The sequence below is a fragment of the Cervus elaphus genome, chromosome 24, assembly GCF_910594005.1.
Source record: "Cervus elaphus chromosome 24, mCerEla1.1, whole genome shotgun sequence".
Classification (NCBI taxonomy): Eukaryota; Metazoa; Chordata; class Mammalia; order Artiodactyla; family Cervidae; genus Cervus; species Cervus elaphus.
The window spans coordinates 20718915-20742123 of NC_057838.1; the positions used below are offsets into that span (position 1 = coordinate 20718915).

The window sequence follows — 23209 nt, forward strand, 5'->3', positions numbered from 1 at the left end:
TCTTAACAACTTTCATATATAATATAAAGCAGTGTTAATTATATGTATCATATTGTGTTTGACAGCCTGGTATCAGTACTTAGTTACCTTATGACTAGAAGTTTGCACCTTTTGACTGCCTTCATCCAGTTCTTCCTCCCCCCAGGTCCCCACCTCTGGTAACCGAAAATTGGATCTCCTTTTCTGTGTTTGTTTTTGAAGTAGAGTTGGCCCACAACACTGTTAGTTTCTGTCACACAGCACAGTGACGCAGTGTTTCTGTACATGTCAAAGTCATCCCAGCACGTGGAGATGCCATTCATCACCATGCAAAGATGCTACATAACTATTGACCACATTGCCCACACTGTGCATTCCATATCTGTGGCTCATCTATTTCCTATTAGACATTTGTACGCCTAATCTCCTATATAATAGGGAAAAGACAGCTTCTAAAGTAAATGGTGTTGGGAAAACTGACCTACTTCTCACACCATGAACAAAAATAAATTCAAAATGGATTAAAGGCTTTCAGATTAAGACCTGAAACCATAAAACTTGTAGAAGAAAACAAAATACACTGTTTGATATGAGTCTTAGTAATATCTTTTTATGTCTCCTCAGTCAAGGGAAACAAAAGCAAAAATAAACAAATTTGCTCTCTTTTTCAGATACTATGATCAGATCTGTTCCATTGAACCCAAATTTCCATTTTCTGAAAACCAGGTAAGTCATTAATTTTAAGTTGTTTTAAAGTTACAAGTGATAATGGTAAATCACCCATTTCCTCTTACCCATGGTATTTTATTAAAATAAATGGTGTCTCTTCACTATCTCTAGGTTTTTGTAATACTTTTAAAATGAGAAACTTTGAAACCCATCTGCTATGAACCTGTGCTGCTTTGAAGTGTCTGTTGGAAATTCTGTTCATGCCATTCCTCAGTCACTTCTGTGATCATGTAGTGCATTGGATTGCATTTTTCTTCCTGCATTTTTTACCTGTAGGAAGTATTGACCAAGATAATCTGTGATGTCCTTTCCTTTGGTTTTTACAAAATAAAGTAGGTAACTATATAATTCAGGATGTGTTTAGTTTCAGTTTATGTGCTTTAAAAATTATTTGCCCAAGTTGCATTTGCATATAAATTTGCAAATACTGTTATAATTAGGTGTTACACTGTAAGAATGTCATTCTTTCTCTTAAAAGATAGATACTGAAAGTGGTGATGATTTCTTGCAGACTTGTTAAAAGTTTTTAATTTGTGTGACATTTCTAAATTTTAAAATAGTTTGTACAAAATACTTTAAGCATTAAGTTTTTACAAGTCAAGTAATGTGGTGAGACTTGCTTTAAAATACTCCGGGAGAAAAAGTATGTGTGTGTTGGTGTTTGGGTTGGAAAGTGTGGGTAGATGAATGGAGGAGGGAGTGTGTGTATGGAAGTTCTTGTGTTATTGTCTCTACTTTGAGGAGTATTGAAAATTTCTCTCAGCCATAGTTGAAAAGTTTTGTATTGGATTGCAATACATAATTTAAAAGAGGCTAAGTTCTTTTTAACCTTCACACTGTGGAATATTTTAGAGTGAGATGCAGTTTTTAATAAAGTAGACTTTTTATTCGTGTATAACACACACACAGAACAGTTAACAAACAGTGTATAGCTTGATTCATCACAAAGTGAATATACATGTCTAGCCATCACCCAAATCAAGAAATAAAATTTTATCTTGTCCTGGACATTCTCCTACTTAAGTGCCTATTCTATTCAGGTCATTGTGTATTTGTAAAGATGAGCAAGACCCTGTTTTCTGAAGAAGATAATATGTGTGTAATTACCGAGGAAGAATGACATTGGAAAAATCCTAGTGCCAGTATTTTACTTTCAGAAAAGAAAATTTTATGGTTCACAAAAAGGAAAAGGAGTTGGTTGGTTAGAGAAGATAGTGTTTTAGACAGATTGACGCTTTTGTCCTTTCCTTCACTGTGGATTTTTCTTTGAAAGAGACTTAATAGTTAATGAGATTCAGGAAGGTAACATAATTTTCTTTTTTCCCCCGTCTTTCTATCAAGATCTGCTTGACATTTACCTGGAAGGATGCTTTTGATAAAGGTTCACTCTTTGGAGGATCTGTAAAATTGGGTATGTAATTTTTAAATAAAAAAGACAGGAAATTTGTTCTAACTGTTTTGTATTGTTTAGTCTCCAAAATTGCTCTCCTAATGACTCTTTGTAAATGACGAAGATTTTTATGTTTCGTTTTCTTTTTCACTTCAACTTTTAATGCAATTTCCAAATACTTGTAGAGAGCCTACGTCTTGCCAGGCACTGTCCTAGTTTTAAAACTGAACAAGATAGTTGTGTTCAGTCTGGTTGTAAGATAACTGATCATTTTAAAGTATAGTGGGAAGTATATTAATCTCTGAAGAAACATATGGGCACTTAGACAAGGAAGTAGTTAATTCTGCTCTTGAATGCACGTGATGTTTGAATGAATCCTTGAAGGATGAATTTCGTTTTTCCAGGTAGAAAGTAATGTTACAGGTAGAATATCATAACCAAAAGTCAGAAGAGTGAAGGCTTTTTTAATTTACCAGCTCATCACGTTAACCTTTGTGTGTGTTAATTTTCTCATCTCTGGAGTAGGATTAGTACTATCAAGTTCTGTTTATTTCATTGGTTTCTTGTGTGGATTAAATGAGTGGAATACATGTAAAGTCCTTAGAACAAGGCTCAATAAATATTAGCTGCAATGAATAATATTAATATTACATATAACTATAATATATATAATGTTTATGCATTATAGGATTATATACTATATAATATTATATAACAGTGTCATATAGTATAAGTTACTATACTAATACATATTAATATGATTATTGATAAGAGTTGAAACTGTGGGTGATTTGGGGATTTTGGAGGGTGAAGACATTCGAGAGTAGCTTGTGAAAAGTTGCAAGTGTGCTATCAATTTGTGTTCTTCCCTCATAGTTTATTCCACCTGGGTGCTGTGAAAGGGCTTTACACATATTATCTAACTAAATTCCCTCCTAGCACGGTGAGAAAAGGCATTCTTACTAAAACTGTTTTAGAAAGATAAGTGACTTTCTAAGATTAAATGAAACTGGATATGACTCAAAAAGCCTAAATCCAGAGACTAGAGAGAAACAGACCTGTTAAACTGGTGAGAGATGAAGAGATTAGAGCAAGTATCCTGTCTGTGGGTTGGGGAAAGGATGGTTTTGAGAGAGGATTCAGAGACGAAACTGATGAATCTGCTGGCTCTCTATCAGAAGGAGGAGTAGGAGTTGATGATTGACTTTAAGATTTGTAACTTGGTTTGACCTGTGGATAATTATTCCTTTCAACAGATAGGTCAAGTTTGACTTTTCTGTGTTATATCTAGGTAGAAATTTCTCTTTGGCATTTAGATGTAATGTATTTAAAGCTTAAAAGAGGTGGATACATAGATTTAGGAACAGTTTCCTTAAAAGATAATAAATTTATCTCCTCTGGTAGACTGTAGGTTGGGAAAAGTATGAAAGCCAAACTCGGGAGTATAACTCTCAGGGGAGATAAGAGGAAGAGTTTCCTGGGAATGAGGTTGAGAAAAGGCTTTCAGATCTTCAAAGAACCGGGGGAAAATAGAGATGGGATTGAATGCCAGAAGCGTTTCAGAGGTTGTGCAGAAGGGTTTCAGAGGTTGTGCAGTCCAGTGGTTCCCAAACCTGGCTGCACGTTGCAGTTACCTGGGGAAAACGTTAGAAATACTGATTGTATTTACAGACAAGGATACAGTATGCCAGATGTGAAAGGAGGACATTGCAGGGTGGGCCACTGGAATTCATCTCTTTGCCTGCATGTGACTTTGATGTTGAAACATCGTTGACAGAGTCGTTGTGGCAGAGGTCAAAGAAGGTTGTAAAATTCGCTAGATTCCCGAAAGCTCAGTTGATAAAGAATCCACCTTCAATGCTGGAGACCTGGGTTCGATCCCTGGGTTGGGAAGATCCCCTGGAGGAGGGCATGGCAACCCAGTCCAGTATTCTTGCTTAGAGAATCCCCATGGACAGAGGAGCTTGGCGGGCTCCGGTCCATGGGATCACAAAGCGTCGGACATGACTGAGCGACTAAGCAGAGCGCAACACAGGAGGAGAAAGACGTTTCCCTAGGGCAGGCTGAAGTCAGGTGGTGTTGGGTTGAGGAGTGGACCGGAAGTTGGAAATGCAAATAGCACGTGTGGGTGCTGAGCAGCTCAGTTCAGAAAATATGCAGTGACGATTTGGGGACAGAGGGATCGTTACGCTGAGAGAGAGGCGAGATCAAGAAAAGGACCGCAGTGCTGCTGTGACAGGCAGGTTCTGGGGCTGAGAGTGAGGAGCAGGTGTCGGTAGAACCAGGAGACACTTAAGTGAGATAGGTCACGTTGATGAACCGAGATCCTAGAGGAACTGGGGCGGAAAAGAATTGGGCGCATATATAAAACAGGAGGTAGAAGTCATCAAGGCATTTCTAGTAGCAGTTAGGGGGATTAAATGTCCATCAGTAATATTTAGGGTAAGTGAAGCATAGGCTGCCCGTTCCTTAGAATACTGTGTAATTTAAAGTATTAAGAATGATAATACAAATATCTATTTCTTGACATGTAGACCTGTGTCCACTGAATATCCAATAAAAGACATGTTACAGGTGAGAGCTGCTATATAATTTGGGGCCCCACCTTTTGTATAAAACCCAAGGTGATTGCTACTTCCTTGATGAGAAATATGTCAAAATAAAATGGCAGACTACAACCTGGGGGTGGTAATGTTTATGGGAAATATAATAGGCTGGGATATATATTTTGTATGTAAAAAGTTTACTTTTATCTGTTGCTTGGAGTGTATTTCATTTTTCTTGAAGTCTACTGACTATCATATATTGGATGAGCTGTTTTCATATTTACATTGTCACTTTCTTGTACGGCTCTGTGTGTGCGTTTACAAGTTTAATTGCTCCACCAACACATACATTCTGTGCTTTTATCATATTCTCAAGATTTTCCAAACTCTCAGTCTTATTATTTATCTCTCTCCACTCCCCTCCCGAGTGACTCTTCTGTTCCCTTTGGCCTCTTCTGTTTCTTGAGTCTGAGCTGTTTGCTGTCTAAAGCTGCTCCATGACTATTATCCTTTAGGTTAGAATCATTGTTTTCTGAATATTGTGTGTTCCTCCTTCACTGGAATACATCTTTTTTTTTTTTAAATTTTATTTTTAGTTTTGACTGCTGAGTCTTGCTGTGTGCGGGCTTTTTATAGCGTGGTGAGTGGGGCTACTCTCTAGTTGCCGTGCGCAGGCTTCTTGCCGTGGCTTCTCTCATTGTGGAGCACAGGTTCTAAGGGGTGCAGGCTGTAAGTAGTTGTGGCCCATGGGCTTAGTTGCCCCGTGGCAAGTGGGATCTTCCCAGACCAGGGATCAAACCTGTGTCCTTGGCATTGGCCGGTGGATTCCTAACCAGTGGACCACCAGGGAAGTCCCTGGAATATATTCTTAGACTAACTGTCCTAGAAAAGGTCAAATTTCTGCATCTCTTCTTGGGTGAAAATGTCTGTGGTTTGTTCTCACATGAATTTGGTTTGAAACCCTGGCACCTAGTGCTTAGGTCAAGAATCTTGGCATCATTCTTGATATTGTTTCACTTCATTCTGCAGTCAGTGAATTCATCAGCAGATCCTATCAGATTTTCTATGACAGTTATTCAGAATACAGTCTCAGCACTTCTGCTGTTGCCCTGTGGTCAGAGCCACCATCACCCCTTGCCGCAGCTGACTGTCCTCATTTCTGGCTTCCACTGGTGCTGCTTCCTACAGCCTGCTGTCCCCTGGGCGGGCTGAGTGCATCTCTCTTCAAAAGTGTTTATTTACTTCCCGCCTCACTCAGAGTAAATGCTAAATCATTACAGCAAAAGTTGACTCTCTCACCTCCCTGACAACATTGCCTGCCATTTTGTCCCTTGTTTCCCCTTTTTTCAGCTATACTGGCTTGGTTATATATTAATATTTGTTGAATTAATTAGAATTATGTTTCTTCTTTGATAATCTCTTCATCTTTTCTTCTCTTCTCTTTGGAATACTGAATTAACTGAGCCTGCTTTTCTGAGCTACTCACTCAAAGCTTTCACATTTTCCCTTTCTTTCCTTCTTTATGGGCTGCCTAGATATTTTCTAACCTTTCTTTTGAAAAACTTTTAGTAATCAAATTTTCATTTCCAGGGACTTTTTCTTACTCATGGATTGTTCTTTTATAATAACATCCTGTACTTGTTTTATGGATGTACTATCTTTGCGTCTCTTTTAAGGATGCTCATGAGGATCTTGGAAATGTTGCTTTCTATTAATGGAATTGTTTTTGTTTATTCTTGGTTCAGATTTTCAGTTCACCTTGATCTTTATTTTTTTGCATGTTCTACTCCTGTTTATTGTAGATTGTTAATACATTTATTTAAGAAAGTAGGTTAGAGTATTCTTTAGTAATCTTGCCTTGAGAACCCCATGAACAGTATGAGAAGGCAAAAAAAAAATGACACTGAAAGATGAACTCCTCAGGTCGGCAGGTGCCCAGTATGCTACTGGAGAAGAGTGGAGAAGTAACTCCAGAAAGAATGAAGAGACGGAGCTAAAGTGAAAAAAAAAAAAAACGCCCAGTTGTGGATGAGAGTGGTGATGGAAGTAAAGTCCAATGCTGTAAAGAACAATATTGCATAGGAACCTGGAATGTTAGGTCCATGAATCAAAGCAAATGGGAAGTGGTCAGACAGGAGATAGCAAGAGTGAATGTCGACATTCTAGGAATCAGCGAACTAAAATGGACTGGAATGGGAGAATTTAATTCAAATGACCGTTATATCTACTACTGTGGGCAAGAATCCCTTAGAAGAAATGAAGTAGCCCTCATAGTCAATAAGAGTCCAAAATGCAGTACTTGGGTGCAGTCTCAAAAATGACAGAATGATCTCTGTTTGTTTTCAAGGCAAGCCATTCAATATCACAGTAATCCAAGTCTATGCCCCAACCACTAGTGGCAAGGAAGCTGAAGTTGAGTGGTTCTGTGAAGACCTACAAGATTTTCTAGAACTAACTCCCCCAAAAGATGTCCTTTTCATCATAGGGGACTGGAATGCAAAAGTAGAAAGTCAAGAGATACCTGGAGTAACAGGCAAGTTTGACCTTGGAGTACAAAATGGAGCAGGGAAAGGCTAACAGAGTTTTGCTGAGAGAACGCATGGGTCATAGCAAGCACCCTCTTCCAACAACACAGAAGAAGACTCTACACATGGACATCACCAGATGGTCAACACCGAAATCAGATTGATTATATTCTTTGAAGCCAAAGATGGAGAAGCTCTATATGGTAAGCAAAAACAAGACTGGGAGCTGACTGTGACTCAGATCATGAACTCCTTATTGCCAAATTCAGACTTAAATTGAAGAAGGTACGGAAAACCACTAAACCATTCAGATATGACCTAAAGCAAATCCCTTACAATTATACAGTGGAAGTGAGAAATAGATTCAAGGGATTAGATCTGATAGACAGAGTGCCTGAAGAACTATGGATGGAGGTTCGTGACACTGTACAGGAGACAGTGATCGAGACCATCCCCACAAAAAAGAAATGCAGAAAGGCAAAATGGTTGTCTGAGTAGGCCTTACAAATAGCTGAGAAAAGAAGAATAGCTAAAGGCAAAGGAGAAAAGGAAAGATATACTTATCTGAATGCAGGGTTCCAGAGAATAGCAAGGAGAGATAAGAAAGCCTTTTTAAGTGAACAGTGCAAAGAAATAGAGGAAAGCAATAGAATGGGAAAGACTAGAGATCTCTTCAAGAAAATTAGAGATACCAAGGGAAAATTTCATGTAAATATGGGTACAATAAGGACAGAAGTGGTAGGGACCTAACAGAAGCAGAAGATATTAAGAAGAGATGGCAAGAATACACAGAACTATACAAAAAAGATCTTCATGACCCAGATAACCACGTAATGGTGTGATCATTCACGTAGAGCCAGACATCCTGGAATGTGAAGTCAAGTGGGCCTTAGGAAGCATCACTATGAACAAAGCTAGTGGAGGTGATGGAATTCCAGTTGAGCTATTTCAAATCCTAAAAGTTGATGCTGTGAAAGTGCTGCACTCAATATGCCAGCAAATTTGGAAAACTCAGCAGTGGCGACAGGACTGGAAAAGGTCAGTTTTCATTCCGGTTTCAAAGAAAGGCAGTGTCAAAGAATGTTCAAACTACCGCACAATTGCACTCATCTCACACACTAAGCAAAGTAATGTTCAGAATTCTCCAAGCCAGGCTTCAACAATACGTGAACTGTGAACTTGCAGATGTTCAAGCTGGATTTAGAAAAGGCAGAGGAACCAGAGATCAAATTGCCAACATCTGTTGAATCATCAAAAAAGTGAGAGAGTTCCAGAAAAACATCTATTTCTGTTTTATTGACTATGCCAAAGCCTTTGAATGTGTGAATCACAACAAACTGTGGCAGATTCTTAAAGAGATGGGAATACCAGACCACCTTACCTGCCTCCTGAGAAATCTGTATGCAGGTCAAGACACTTGCTCCTTGGAAGAAGCGCTATGACCAACCTAGATAGCGTATTAAAAAGCAGAGACATTACCTTGCTGACAAAGGTCCGTCTAGTCAAAGGTATGGTTTTTCCAATAGTCATGTCTGGATGTGAAAGTTGGACCATAAAGAAAGCTGAGTGCTGAAGAATTGATGCTTTTGAACTGTGGTGTTGGAGAAGACTTTTGAGAGCCCCTTGTACTGCAAGTAGATCCAACCAGTCCATCCTAAAGGAAATCAGTCCTGAATATTCATTGGAAGGACTGGTGCTGAAGCTGAAGCTCCAATACTTTGGCCACCTGATGCGAAGAACTGACTCATTGGAAAAGACCCTGATGCTGGGAAAGATTGAAGGTGAGAGGAGAAGGGGACGACAGAGGATGAGATGGTTGGATGGCATCATTGACTCGATGGACATGAGTTTGAGTAAGCTCCAGGAGTTGGTGATGGACAGGAAAGTCTGGCGTGCTGCAGTCCGTGGGGTCCCAAAGAGTGGCCATGACTGAGCAACTGAACTGAACTGAGGTTAGAGTAGCTGGTGTGTATGTCTGCTTTATGCTGCAGAGGCTAGAATTAGGTTGGAGGCAAGCTAAAAGCTGGCTATAATTATAGGGGAGACTACTAAAGCGCTACGTAACAATGAGTGTTTTACTTTATGACACTTCTGTATGGCACAGACACACAGCTGCAATGTTCTGATTTTCCTAGATGGTTTGTTCAGTGGTTTTGTCAGAAGCCTAATGATTATTTTGTTTGGTTTTCAATATCTGGCACATTATGTGAGATCTTGAATGTCATTATGATTGAATTTGTTCTTCTGTGTGTGTGTGTGTGTGTATGCATGTTTAAAAAAACGCGTAACATAAAATATACTATGTTAACCAATTAATAAAAAAAATTTTTTTCCCCACATTGCGTGGCTTGTGGGATCTTAGTTCCCTAGCTAGGGGCTGACTCTGGGCCCCCGCAGTGAAAGCACTGAGTCATAACCACTGGACTACCAGGGAATCCCCTGTCTTAATCAATGTTGAGTGTATAGTTTAGAGGTGTGAGGTGTATTCACATTGTGAAACATCTCCTGAACCTTACTGATCTTGCAAATCTGAAACTTTATGCCCTTTAAATAACAATTTCCCTTTTCACCCTTTTCCCAGTACTTGGTGACCACCATTCTACCTCTGTTTCTGGAAGTTTGACTGCTTTAGACACCTCACATGGGTGGGATCATAGTGTTTGTCTTTTTATGACTAGCATGTTTTGCTTAGTGTAATGTCCTCAAGGTTCATCCATCATATGGTATGTGATCGGATTTCTCTACTTTTTAAGCTGAATAACACTCCATTGTAAGTTTATACCATGTTTTGTTTCCGTTAATGAATCAGTGAATGGGTGAGTTGCTTCTACCTTTTGGCTACTGTGAATCATTCTGATATGAACATGGATGTACAGATATCCCTGAGACTAAACCCTCCTGCTTTCATTTCTTCTGGGTTTATACTCAGAAGTGGAATTGTTGGATTATGCAGTAATTTTATTTCTAATTTTTGGAGGGATCTTCATAGTGTTTTCCACATGGCTGCAACACTTTACATCTCCACCAACAGTACACAATGGCCCTAGTCTCTCCACATGCCTGCCGACAACTGTTACATTCAGTTTTGTTTCTCTTTACTTAATTTTGGTTGTGCTGGGTCTTTGTTGCAGCCAGAGGGCTTTCAGTAGTTGGGGCGAGTGGGGGCTACTCTGCATTGCAGTGAGTGGGCTTCTCGTCGCGGGGGCTTCTCTTGTGGGGCACAGGCTCCAGGTGCGTGGGCTTCAGGCGCCGCAGCCCTCAGGCTCAGTGGTGGTGACTCATGGGCTTCGTTGCTCCCCGCATGGCATGTGGAATCTTTCCGGACCAGGGATTGAACCTGTGTATTCTCTGCATTGGCAGGCGGATTCTTCTCCACTGTACCGCTAGGGAAGTCCTCTATTTTGTTTGATAGTAGCTATCACAATTGATGTGAGAGGTGTAGATTTTTAGTCAGAGTTGTATTTTAACCAGATAGTCTTCTAGTCCTCTGAGAGATACATTATTAACATAAGGACGTGAGACACAGAAGGCCAGGTGGGAGGTACTTCAAATTGTCATAGGTTTGTAGCAAGTGAGAAACTGGTTTGAATGTCATGGGAAGGTATCATTTTGAGAGAGCTGATGGAAAAGTGGGAAGAATTTATTTGAATTGAATTTGAAGTGACTTGAGAATGATTTTTCATTTTGAATCTAATAGTGTGGATGTAAAGGGAAGGAAAGATGAATTTACTGATCCTTAAGTGTCAGGTGATGAGAATATTGTTGTGGAAATAGATGCCTGGCAGCGCAGCTAGAAATATGGGAGCAGATCATGGGTGAGAAAACAGGTCTGGAAACTTGTTTTTGTGAGAGCCAGTGGGATAGAGGTCATAGTATTTCTCTTTGAAACATTCATTTTCTTTAGAAAAATAATCTGATGAATTTTTCCTTCTCAATCTTTTACAGCTCTTGCAAGCTTAGGATATGAAAAGAGCTGTGTGTTGTTCAATTGTGCAGCCTTAGCTAGCCAGATTGCAGCAGAACAGAACCTGGATAATGATGAAGGATTGAAAATCGCTGCTAAACATTATCAGGTACGCAGAACGGTAGTCACTACCTAACTGTCCACACTGAGTTGGATTGAATTGAAAATGATTTGCGTGTAGGGTTTATAAATGTTTCTTTACACACAGATGCTTCCTTGAAAAGGAATGTACTTTTTAATGAATTGATATGTCTTTTTGAAGTCCTGAGATAAAAGAACATACTTGTAAACCCAGCTCTTGTTTTTCCTCACCATTGTACACCCAGCACCTAGCACAGTGCCTGGCACATGATAAAGGCTCAATAAACGTTGGGAGAAAAAAATGATTGAGATAAAATCTTTGGCGAGTCCCTTTTAAATGCATGACCTCATTTAAAATATTTGTACATTATTTTTTCATAATTTTTCTTAGCGAGATACAGTTAAAATTTCACCAGTGTCACAAAAATTAAGACCTTTGGCAAGAAAATTTTAGCTCTGAGACTTGTGAAGAGGTCATAGTTAAATGTGGTCAGATAGGTAATGTTCTTAACTAAATGTAGGTCTTACATTCAGTTGGTTACTAATATGGCATATTATTTGGTGATAGTGTATTGTTGACTCAGCTTTTTTTGCTTCAACTTAAGGAAAAATAAGTGATAGTTGTTAAGTGGTAATCTATAATTATGTTTTCATGTTTTATATTGCTTTATCATTTACAGGGTACGTTCATGTTCTCTTGAAAACTTGGTGATGCATGCTGCATAATGTATTCTCGTTTTCCAGACAAGGGGACTAGAGGGCAGAAGTGTTAATACAGTGGTCCCCTGGGGTTTCAGGTCTTCTAAGTTTTAGGGAATCCCAAATGGTCCTCGCACTGTCTCTCATGGTTCTGAAATTTGCTTGTTTCAGAGGTGGAGCTCGGTCTTTCCCATTGTTTAAGATGAGGGGAGTTGAGGAACGCTGCTCTGAGAAAGGGAGAGGAAAATGACTCGAAGCACACCGCACGCTCCCAGTTTTGGATGGGCACAGGTGGCAGTCCTGATGCGTAGACCTTTGCTTTGTGAGGCTATAAGTGGCAAGTTTTTTAAAATGTGAAAATGAATTAAAATTTTATTTAGTTTCCTATGCATTGTAAACTCCAGTTGTTGGCATGTGAGATCTTAGAGGGCATCCTGAGTTATTGAGGACACATTCCACTCTTAATCACAGCAAGGTTCCTAGTGTGAGGGGAAGAGATTCTCAGTCTCTTTCCAAGCCACGTGCTGCCAAGACACTCTGTGCCCTTGGGTAAGTGCTTTAATCTCTGTAGCTGTCCAGTCCTTTTTTTGTGAATGGGAGACCAGATCCCTTGCGTTTGTAGTGTGTGATTCTGTTAGTCTACTGAGCGTGTCAGCTGATCACTCCTTGGAGACATTCATCTAGTTTTATGGTGCGTTCTGGCTGCAGCAAATGTGATGTTCACTCCAGTACAGTTTAACCCTGAGTTAGCTCTCTGTAGCTTAACTACATAACCCAGAGCTCCTTTTGATCCCAGATCTGTCTTTTTCCCGGGGTTGGTTGTTTCATAAAAGCCAAGTTATTTTAGTGTTAGCCTCAGTGCAGTGCTTGGTTGTGTCTGACTCTGTGACCCCGTGGCCTGCAGCCCACCAGGCTCCTCTCTCTGTGGGATTCCCAGGCAAGAACACTGGAGTGCGTAGCCATTTCCTTCTCCAGGGGATCTTCTGACCCAGGGGTGGGACCCAGGTGTCTTGTGCCTCCTGCATTGGCAGGTGGATTCTTTACCACTGTGCCACCTGGGAAGCTAAGCAAAATATAATTGAGAAGAAGAATCTTATGGGAAACGTTTTACCAGGGAGCTCTGAAAGCCAAATAAAAAATCCTTGGCCATGGATCATCCTGCTGTTCCCCAGAGGACTAGGTATCAGTACTCTTTAATTATTTGAGAGATGAATTTGGGGCCGAAGCAAGAACACTTTAGGACTGAAAACATTTTAATAATATCCCTGCCTCTGTTCACATGTTGGATTTTGAGAAAGTATTTGCAAAAGTTGAATCAATTTGTCACATCAGTTTACTTTGTTGCTGTTGAATGTCGAATGCATGTTAAATCTTATTCTGTAGTGTTTTTAGAAAAATATTCTTACCGTTGGTAGGTGAGACGTCTTGGGTCTGTTTTTCATAATATAAAAACTTAAGTACGGTAACTTGAACTGAGTTAACATTTAAAGTGGTTTTGTGTGTAATGGTAAAAAATTGTCTTGCTGAGTTCTTACAGATTTTAATGAAATTCTCCTTTTCCTCCCTCTAGTTTGCTAGTGGTGCCTTTTTACACATTAAAGAGACCGTTTTATCCGCCTTGAATAGAGAGCCCACTGTGGACATATCTCCAGACACTGTTGGGACCCTCAGCCTTATCATGCTGGCCCAGGCCCAAGAAGTGTTTTTTTTAAAAGCCACAAGAGGTAATTCCACTTTGTTCTCCATTTTGTTGCATGGGAAAAGAAGTGACAGGCTTTTAAAATAAGGTGATTATAATATGTTCAGTGTAGAACTTTCATCTTTGCATCTTTGACCTGTGGTTCATGGAAAAATTTCAACTTTCCTTTTCTGACCTTCAGGTGCTACAAACACACAGTTCAGAATGTAGGCTGTTTTTGAAGTCTTTTATGACTTGAAAAGTCATAAGATGTGTGTTATCATCTTAAAACACTGAACCCTGGAGTAGTAGTTATGTAGGTTGGTAACATCAAAAGTTCATTCATTCATGAAATATTGTAATTACTGGGTACAGCTGTATGTCGGTCCCTGTGATAGGCTCTAGATGGAGTCAGCAGACAGAGGAGATTTCTGTTTTTAGGAAGCTTGCAGTTTATTGTGGGGGAGATGATAAACAAGAAATTAAGTAGCCAAGGTAATTTTAGAGAGAGATAATTGCTATATGCAAAATAAGATGTGATGATGACTGGTGGTCTGGCTGTGGGATAAGGATATAGGGGGAGTCATGATGTTTTTACATTCTTCAGTCAAGAAGAATTTCCTTGAGGAGGTCTTGTTTAAACTAGACTTATAACTAACAAGGAGGTGCCATCCCAGCAGAGTCCCTGGCCCTGTGAATGAGGGAATAAGGACACTTGTTCTAAGGCATGTAAGTTAGAATGAGAGATAAGAACAAGGACTGAATGTACGAGTATAGAGGAACTGAACATGAGAGCAGTCCAGCAGGTGGAAGCTGAACGAACTGGAAAAGTTTTTCTTTGAAAATAACAGCTTATACTGAGATAGAATTCATATACAATAACATTTACCCTTTTAGCATCTACAGTTCATTGGTTTTTAGTATATTCAGGGTTTGGCAACCATCCCTAACTATCTTATTTTAGAACATTGTCACCCCCAAAAGAGATGCCACAGCTACTATCAGTCACTCTCCACTCTGGCTTCTGACAACTGCTAGTTTATTCTAACTCTCTGGATCTGCCCATGGAACAGTTAAGTTGTACGCAGGAGAATCAGTTTCGTCAACAAAGATTTTGTAAGACAGATGTATAAACTTGTGATCTTCATGTCTTCACTGAGTTACCATGACATATCAGATTATTTTATATTTATTTTCATTAAAATGATTTAATATTAAATAAAATTTAATATTTTATTCCAGATAAAATGAAAGATGCCATCATAGCTAAATTGGCTAATCAGGCTGCAGATTATTTTGGTGATGCTTTTAAACAGTGTCAATACAAAGATACTCTCCCCAAGGTCAGTTATTGTTTTTTGTAAATACTTGGTTGTTTTGCATGTGGAACTATTTGGACATTTTTGTGTCTTAAGCAAGTTGAAAATTATGATTTCTAAAGAAATTTGAAATTTAAGGGGAGGCATTTGAAGAGTATGTTTGTAGAAATAGTTTTTAATTTAAGATGCATGACACTTTCTCTTTCTTATTTAGCAAATGCCTTTGCTTCTGTTCTTTACTAAATTTATTTTTCCAAGCTAAAACTCTTTCTGGAAAATTGTGAATATCTGTCTCCAGTAATTTTATCAGACCAGGGCATTGTTTTGAATCATTGGTCATTTGGTACAGCATGATACTTGAGCATGTTGATTATTCACCCTTTTAATTATTGTCCTGTTTTCTTAAAGATGAATCTTAAAGCACAAAAACAGACATAAAGATAAAAGGAAAAGGAAACTTAACAAATTCACCCCGTTCTTTGATTAGAATTGAGTTTTGCCAACAGGGATAGAAACTGGGGCTGCTGTTGTACAGCTGAGGAAAACAGCCGTCTAAAACCACTGGTCACAGGAAGTATTACCTGTTTTAATGTTAACCTTTCTGAAGCAGCGTTTGAAGAGACTAGTCAGTGACGAGCATTTGTAAGTGATAAAGCAGATGATTAGACTGAGAAGTAAATTCAGTATGCTTAAAAACAGAAGCTTACAGATTGAAATGTCGTACGAGTCAACTGCTCTCTTTCAGAAATGTTCAAGGAATTCATTTTGTCTGTATGCTAGCAAATGGTATTTGTTACGTGCTTTTTTTAAGGGAAAATGATTTATAAGTTTAGGAATCTTTATAAATTATGAAATTGCAGATAATTTTGTGGCAAAATAAAAAAGCATGAAAATACATCAACACATGAGTGTTGAGAATGAGCAGAATATGAGCACCAAGGAATTCGAAGTTTGCTGGAGATTAAAAGTTCACCAAGAGATCAGTAGAAGAATTTGCCTAGGACTCTTGGGTAGTAATAAATAGTGTTGCTGTTAAGAGACTTGGGATCTCCTCTCACCTTTTTTTCATCTGAAAGACCTCGTGATCAGCTGCACAGTGTACTGTTAAATCCTGTGGGGCCGTTAGTTCAGTCCTGTCCTGGCGAGAAGACAGTGTCACCTACAAAGACTTGGAAACTACCTCTGCACCGCTCCTGGTATTCCTTGAAAAGTCTCCTGTTTAAGTACTCAGTTGCTCCAGACTTAACCTTGAGAACTGGCATGAGTGCACTTTGAGATTTTAGATGTCTTTTACTTTTGCCTTTTGACTAATAAAGCTCATCAGGTATTTTCATATTCTAGTTATAAAACTGGAATATCTGCAAGTAGTGACCCAGGAAGCTAGGAAATTATTCCCTGGGAGACAGGAAAGCACACAAGGTAGTGATTCAGTTTTCATTTCTCTCATTATTATTTTTTTTGTCTAGACAGTGATTGTCTAGTATATTCCTTGGATATTATATGGCATGTACTTCCTAAAAACATTGAGCTTATAGGATAGGATTTGATATTTTGGAAGACCCTCTACTGCTTTTTTGGTTCATGTTTTTGGATCTTCTAAAATCAGTTTTGGCTGGAATTTTTTTTCAAAACAAATTAGGGCAAAGTAACACTTTATCATATTAGTTATTAGCTCAGTGCATTTGTCTGTCTGCTGTGTGTTTTTGAGTGTATGGTATTGAAATGTTAGTCTTTATGTGATGCTGAGTAATTTTTATATGGCTTAAAATCATTGTTATTAAAAGTCTCTTAGATTGTGAATTTAAGTGGGAACTTACTTCACTGTCTTTTGTTTTTTAAACATGATGAAACAGTCAGCTATAGAGCAGTTTCATTAGTATATGTGAGTAATGGTGTCCTAGTTAACTGAGAGCTGGGTAAGGGCTCACAAGAAAGCTGCTAAAGCCCGTGCTTGATGTTCCTCTGTGAATGTCCGTTCTACTTCTCTTTCTAATGCATGCTTTCCTTTTTTCTTGGTAAACAAAATGTTGACTTCATGGCTTAAAGACAATTGTAAAAACTTAAATTGGCTACATTTAACAGTTAAAAAACCCAATTGTTAATTCTGATTGGAAGAAAAAACCCCTGAATTCATTGAATCCAGTCCACGCAAAATCATGTGGTCTTCTCTGTTTACACCTAATGACTAACCTATCTCTAAACTATTAATGGGGTGATTCTAATTTCTGTCTCCTTTTCCTTTTTCTTCCTGCATCCCATGTTGTCTGGTGGTTTGTGTGGTTGGACTCTCCCTGGTCAGTATTTTTATTTCCAGGAGGTGTTCCCTGTCTTGGCTGCAAAGCACTGTATCATGCAGGCCTATGCTGAGTACCACCAGTCTATCCTGGCAAAACAGCAGAAGAAATTTGGAGAAGAGATTGCACGGCTACAGGTGAGTTCCTGAGAAATAAATATTTAAGTCACTTCTTGAATACTTGGATTTCCTTTTTCTTCTTTTTTTTTAGTGAGATTCCAAAGTTTGCTCATAAAAAGCTTTCCCATTCATTTCACCTGTCCGTGAAGATGGGTGATTGTTTTTATTTTTTAGACTATGAAGGAAATGGCAACCCACTCCAGTGCTCTTGCCTGGGAAATCCCGTGGACAGAGGAGGCTGGTGGGCTGCAGTACATTGCGTCACAGAGTCTGATGTGACAGAGCGACTGAGCACAGGACAGCATACCTACTGTGTGCTTTTTGAAGTTTCCTATTGTATCTAAAAATTTCACGTTAACTTTGCATTCAGTTCTCTTTTATTTACTCATGTTTATTTTAGTATAAAATACTCTAAATTAATTTTCATGCTCCAGAAAGGATGTGGAGTGCTTAACTTGTGGCATAGCCTTGGTTGATATTGGGTCATAAATTCCATAGTTTGAGAAGTACAATGGTAATCTATGTAAATAGATCTTGTAATCAGCAGACTACCTTCTATGCTGTTGTATTTGCCCTAGGCATACGAGTAACTTGCTATGACATCTGGGGCAGCTTTGCAGCAGGGGTGAGCGCTGTTATATGAATTGTTTGTATTTTGAGAGTTGGTCAGCAGATGGTAGGAAGAGGACTGTTAAGGAAATTTAAGTATGGACTAGTATTAGAAGATACAATGCAACTGTTACTTAGGAAGTTCAGTGTAATTAGTCTTTTCATGAGAAGAGAAACCCAAGTTTTATTGAAAAATAAAATACATGCTTGTGTTATACTCCACACTGACAAAATCAGAGAAAGGCACACTCAGATTATCAAACATTTATTTGTCCAGGGATTCACTTTGATTGTAGTAACTTAGCATCATATGAAAGCAGATGAAAACATATGCTTCTGAGAAAGGGGTTTCTGGGGTAAAGTTTTTTTCAGGGTAGCGTATTTAAAGTCTCAGGAGCATTGACTGAAAGAAAAGCACATAGCATAAGAGTTGGAGTGTAAGTTTGATTCAGGGACTTTACTGAGGACTGTGGCCTGGGGGGTGGCCTTTCAGTAGCTCCGAGGAACCCTTTCTGAAGAGGTAGGGGAGAAACCAGCTTATATTTGATTTTGATGAGACAGTACTGCCAGTCAGGCATACCTTTCAGTAAAAGATGACTGCTAGTCACAAAGAACAGATATCCCAGGTTAATGATTTTAATGCTTTTCTGTGTATGGGAAGATACAGGAATCTGGATTCATTAAAATTCTTCCTGAGATAGACATCTGTCTGAGGGGCCTGTTTTTCCAGAGTGTGAGGAGTGTCTCATCTTGTTTTTCATCCTGAATTCCTCTCAGGGTCCACTGTTGGTCAGCCACTTCAGTGGGTATTGACTAGATGGTAAATTGGTCTTTGTTTTACAGAAGTGTAGCTTCTTTATTTTGGGGGAATTCTGGAACTTTTATATTCAAAGGAGTATTCTCTATAAACCAGTTATGTAAGATCTCCTTTTGAAATGTTAATCTAATTTTTAAAACCTCTTTGGAAAAAGGAAGCTATTTCAGATTCACACAGGAGATAAGGACTTCTTTCACTTTTAGACACTTTTTTCAGCTATACACCTGAAGAGTGTATAGCTTCAATTACACAGCTTTAGTCATAGGTCGGAAGTTAACAACATAAATACGTGCTGATTCATGTCTCCAGGGGCTGTTCCTCTTTCCATTAGGCATGAGATATATTTTTTTACTTGATTTGAGCTCAGACATAGGCAAACAGAACAAAACAGACAAAAAAGATGAATGGTAAGTCATATTCTATGCAGTCTTTTGCTCAGAATGCCCCATGTTCCTGATGGTTGCACCATTCAGTCAGTTTTGCAATCATTGTTAACAGTAATGGAGGAAAGCTTATTAGTCATGAGCAAGCCAGAAGTAAAAAACAAAATCACAGGACTCAGGAATATCACAGTAATTGGTAAGATAGCAAAGGGAAAATTGCTGTGGGTGATTCACTTCTGGGGCCAAGAAAATTGTACCTGGGCTCACACAGCTCATGAAGTGCATTTCTTGGACAATGTAGTTATTAGGCTCCAGGAGGTGGGTCTACTTGATCGTCCCAGCAAGTCTCTAAAGCTACCAAGGCTCAATTTTAAAAAAGACTTAAAGATACAGTTGACCCTTGAAGAACACAGATTTGAACTGTCCAAGTCAACTTATATGCAGGTGTATTTCAATGAATAAGTACTTGGCTCTCCATACTGGCAGCTTCTGAATTTGTGGATTCAGCCAACTGCCGGTCGTGTACTGTGTTTAATCTGCAGACACAGAATCTGTAGGTACGGAGGGCCAGCTATAGGACTGGAGCTTTCAGATTTTAGTGCCTGTGAGGAGTCCTGGAACCGATCCCCCACAGATACTAAGGGATGCCTCTATATAGATATAAAATTATGACTCAGATAAAATGGATACATACCAGATAATTATTTAATTCATTAATGAGGAGTCTAATAGGGTGATAAAACTGATTTTATGAAAGTATTGCCTTTTTCTTTGTTAGATACTAGTTTGTAGGTATTAAGGAGAGTGTCCTCATTAGATACGTGCTGAGATATTTAGGGATGAAGGGTTGTGATGTCTGAACTTCAGTTTCAAATAGTTATGTAAAAAGAAAAGGTCTGTGTATATGTGGAAAAGAGAGCAAATATGACAAAATTGGTAACAGTTGTTAAACTTACCAGAGGAGGTATTTTTTCTCAATTGTTCTGTTCTTTTAATTTTTCTATGAACTTGAAAATTTTCAATATAAGATTTGGGGAAAACAGGTGTACACTTAGCCGATCTCTACCTTTTCTCTTCTGTTTTATTCCCCATATCCTTTTCCCCCACTGCCTCATAAGTAATTTTCATTTATTTCTTGTTTAATCCTTTCAGTGTTTGTTGTTTTTTTTTTTTTTTAATTCTGTTTGAAAATATAAGCAGACATGTACACACGTGCACGCACACTTGATGCACATTCTTAACTTTCCTGTTCTTTATGAGAGCTCGTATGCCTTGGGTGGCACACTGGTAAAGAACCCACCTGCCAGTGCAGGAGACACAAGAATCGCGGGTTTGATCTCTGGGTCGGGAAGATCCCTTGGAGTAGGAAATGCCAACCCACTCCAGCATTCTTGCCTGGGAAATCCCATGGACAGAGGAGCCTGGCAGGCTGAGTCAGACATGACTGAGCACATACATGCTATGTGCAGTGTTGTGCATCTTATTTTTCTCATATAGCATATTGAAGCCCTCTCCATTTTATACAGCAGCAAAGATTGAAGCCCTCTCCATTTTATACAGCAGCAAAGAGACCTTTCTCATTTCTCTTTAGAGCTGCATTGTACTTCATTATATAAACCACACGTTATTGCTGGATACTTGCGTGTTTCCGAGATTTGTTATTGCAAACCACACCGCAGTGATTAATTATGTGAATGTGGCATTTTGTATTTCAGTAGTTGTCTTTGCTCAGGCTTCCATAACAAAATACCATAGATTGGGTGGTTTAAACAACAGAAATTTATTTTCTCATAGTTCAGGAGGCTGGAATTCTGAGGGTGTCAGGATGGTTGGCTTACATGCTGCTAGCCTGACTTCTCGCTGTGTACTTTTATGGTAGGGAGACGACGGCATGCTTTCTGGGGTCTCTTCTTACAAGGGCACTAATCCCCACCCTCGTGACTTCTCTGTGATCTCCCAAAGGCTCCATGTCCAAGTACCATCTCTTGGGAAGTTAGAGCATCAACATACAAAATTTTGAGGGCTTGGGGCTGGGGACACAGTTCAGTCCATAGCAGCAGGTATATCTTAAATTCCTAGAAATGCGATTGCTGATATCAGAGTATAAGTACATCTGTAATTCATTGTATATTATATTCAGTGGATCAATCTTTGATCCACTTGGAGTTTATCCTGATAGCTGATGTGAAGGATGGATCCAATTTTAATTTTTTCAAATGGCTACCCAGTTGTCTTCAGATCATTTACTGCAATGACTTTCTTTACCCCATTGCATTGAGATTTTGACTTTATCACTTACTAAATCCTTCATATGTATTTGGGTCTATTTTGGAGCTTTTTATTCTGCTACATTGGCCTGTTTTATCTGTTCATGTTCCAGCTATACCATTTGAATATTGACACTTTAGAATGTTTTAATACCTAATTGGTATTGATCATCTCTCATTTCCTGAATTTTCTTGATCCTGCTTTTGCATCTGTATTAATTTTATTTAAGTATTATGGAAAGCTTCAAACATATATGTGTGTGTATATATATATATGTATATAAATAAGAATCATCAAATATCTATTACCCAGTTTCAATGATTATCAATATTTTCTGTGTCTCATCTGTTCCCCCTTCCTCTTATTTTTTTGATGTATTTACAGCTATCTCACGTATCATTTCATCCTTAATTTACTTCAGTATATGCCTCTAATAGATAAGACTTAAAGAAATTAAAACCATGGTGTCATCTTATCTAGTACAGTTAATACCAGTTCATAAGTTAGTAACCTAATATTACCCAGACCTAGTTTAGTTTGCTATAATTTTTTCTAAAATGTGCCTTTTTTTTTATAGTTTGTTCAAATAAGGATTCATGTACCGTCCTCACATTGCATTTGGTTGATTTGTCTCTTGAATTTTCAGTTTGTAATGGCCTCTGCTCCCCAGCTGCCATGTTGAATTGTCCTTACTTTTTCTTGTTTTGTATGTTTCTTACAGTGGTTTCTGTGATACCTATTATCCCTTTCATGTTCCTTGCATAAATATTTCGGTCGTTTCTTAAATGATTAACATTTTTCTTCACTGAGTTCTTCGGGTCTCGTTTCACATTCTGTTGCTACCAGAATTTCACCGACTGTTACCTGAGTTTTACCTGCTGTTATCTTGCTATCTGAATATCATCTCTATTCATATTTTGTGTCCTTTTGGTACTGTGATTGCATCCTTACATCTTTTAGCTTATTTTACCTTTTTTAGTAGACTGTGTTCTTTCGTTTGTGGCAACATTTCTTTTTCTTTTTTCTTTTGGCTGTGCCGCATGGCTTTCGTGATCTTAGTTCCCTGACCAGGGATTGAACCTGGGGCCACAGCAGTGAAAGTGCAGAGTCCTAACCACTGGACCACCAGTGATTCCCTGTGGCAACATTTCCTTTGGTGAATTTTTGTTATCTGTTGAAAAGTTAAACTGCTCGTTTTCACCCTCTTCTTGTGGTTTCTTTGTGTTGAGGCAGATGGAATGCCTTTTCGGTTACTTGTATTTGAATGAGCTTGATTTTAGTCGAAGAGATTCCTGGGTGGGGGAACACCGGGTATCTTTCCAGGTCTTCTTGTGTATGGCCCCTCCCCTCTGGTTCTCAAAGCCTGGTGTAGGAAGATTTCCACTTTTGTGCCTATATTTCCCAGACTTCCACCCAGCTTTTGCTTTTCCAGGTGGTTTATCTGCTATAACAGTTTGTATTTTGTGGGCGTTTTCTGAGTGCTCATCCCTTTTCCTCCTCCCCACTTTTCTGCTTACCCAGTATCCCTGCTCTTGTCATTATCTGCCTTGTTGGGACGAGGCCCCTCAGTATTCCGGTTTTTCCTTTGACCCTTGCGTGGCTCCAGGAGGCCATTTGGCTTTTCCTTTATCATCAGCTGGCAGCTGTCACCTCATTGCATTTCATTGTTTTCAGATTTGCTTAACTAAGCATGTTCCCCTCAGGGTGGGCCCTTAGCCTTCCCTTGTTTCTCCTGCTCTGTTCAGCATTTCTTTTGCACCTAATACCAATTTTGCTATTTAGGAGAGTGTTTGATCACATTTACAAGTC

At 38.9% G+C, this 23209-nt stretch overlaps 1 protein-coding gene and 1 non-coding gene across 3 annotated transcripts in view; one reads left to right on the top strand and one right to left on the bottom strand.

The window, feature by feature from the left end:
* The window catches only part of LOC122682546 (programmed cell death 6 interacting protein), a 67229-nt gene that overhangs the window by 14395 nt on the left and 29625 nt on the right, over positions 1 to 23209 (top strand). Inside the window, exons 2-7 of one of the 2 annotated variants that reach the window (XM_043885380.1) lie at positions 651 to 705; positions 2050 to 2119; positions 11115 to 11242; positions 13484 to 13637; positions 14834 to 14934; positions 17210 to 17341. In XM_043885380.1, coding sequence (XP_043741315.1) covers positions 651 to 705; positions 2050 to 2119; positions 11115 to 11242; positions 13484 to 13637; positions 14834 to 14934; positions 17210 to 17341 — 640 coding nt within the window. The remainder of the gene's footprint in view (positions 1 to 650; positions 706 to 2049; positions 2120 to 11114; positions 11243 to 13483; positions 13638 to 14833; positions 14935 to 17209; positions 17342 to 23209) is intronic. The other variant, XM_043885381.1, reaches the window with a different exon arrangement.
* Positions 22460 to 22532, bottom strand: TRNAE-UUC. Its single transcript has one exon. It is a non-coding gene; the product is annotated as a tRNA-Glu (tRNA).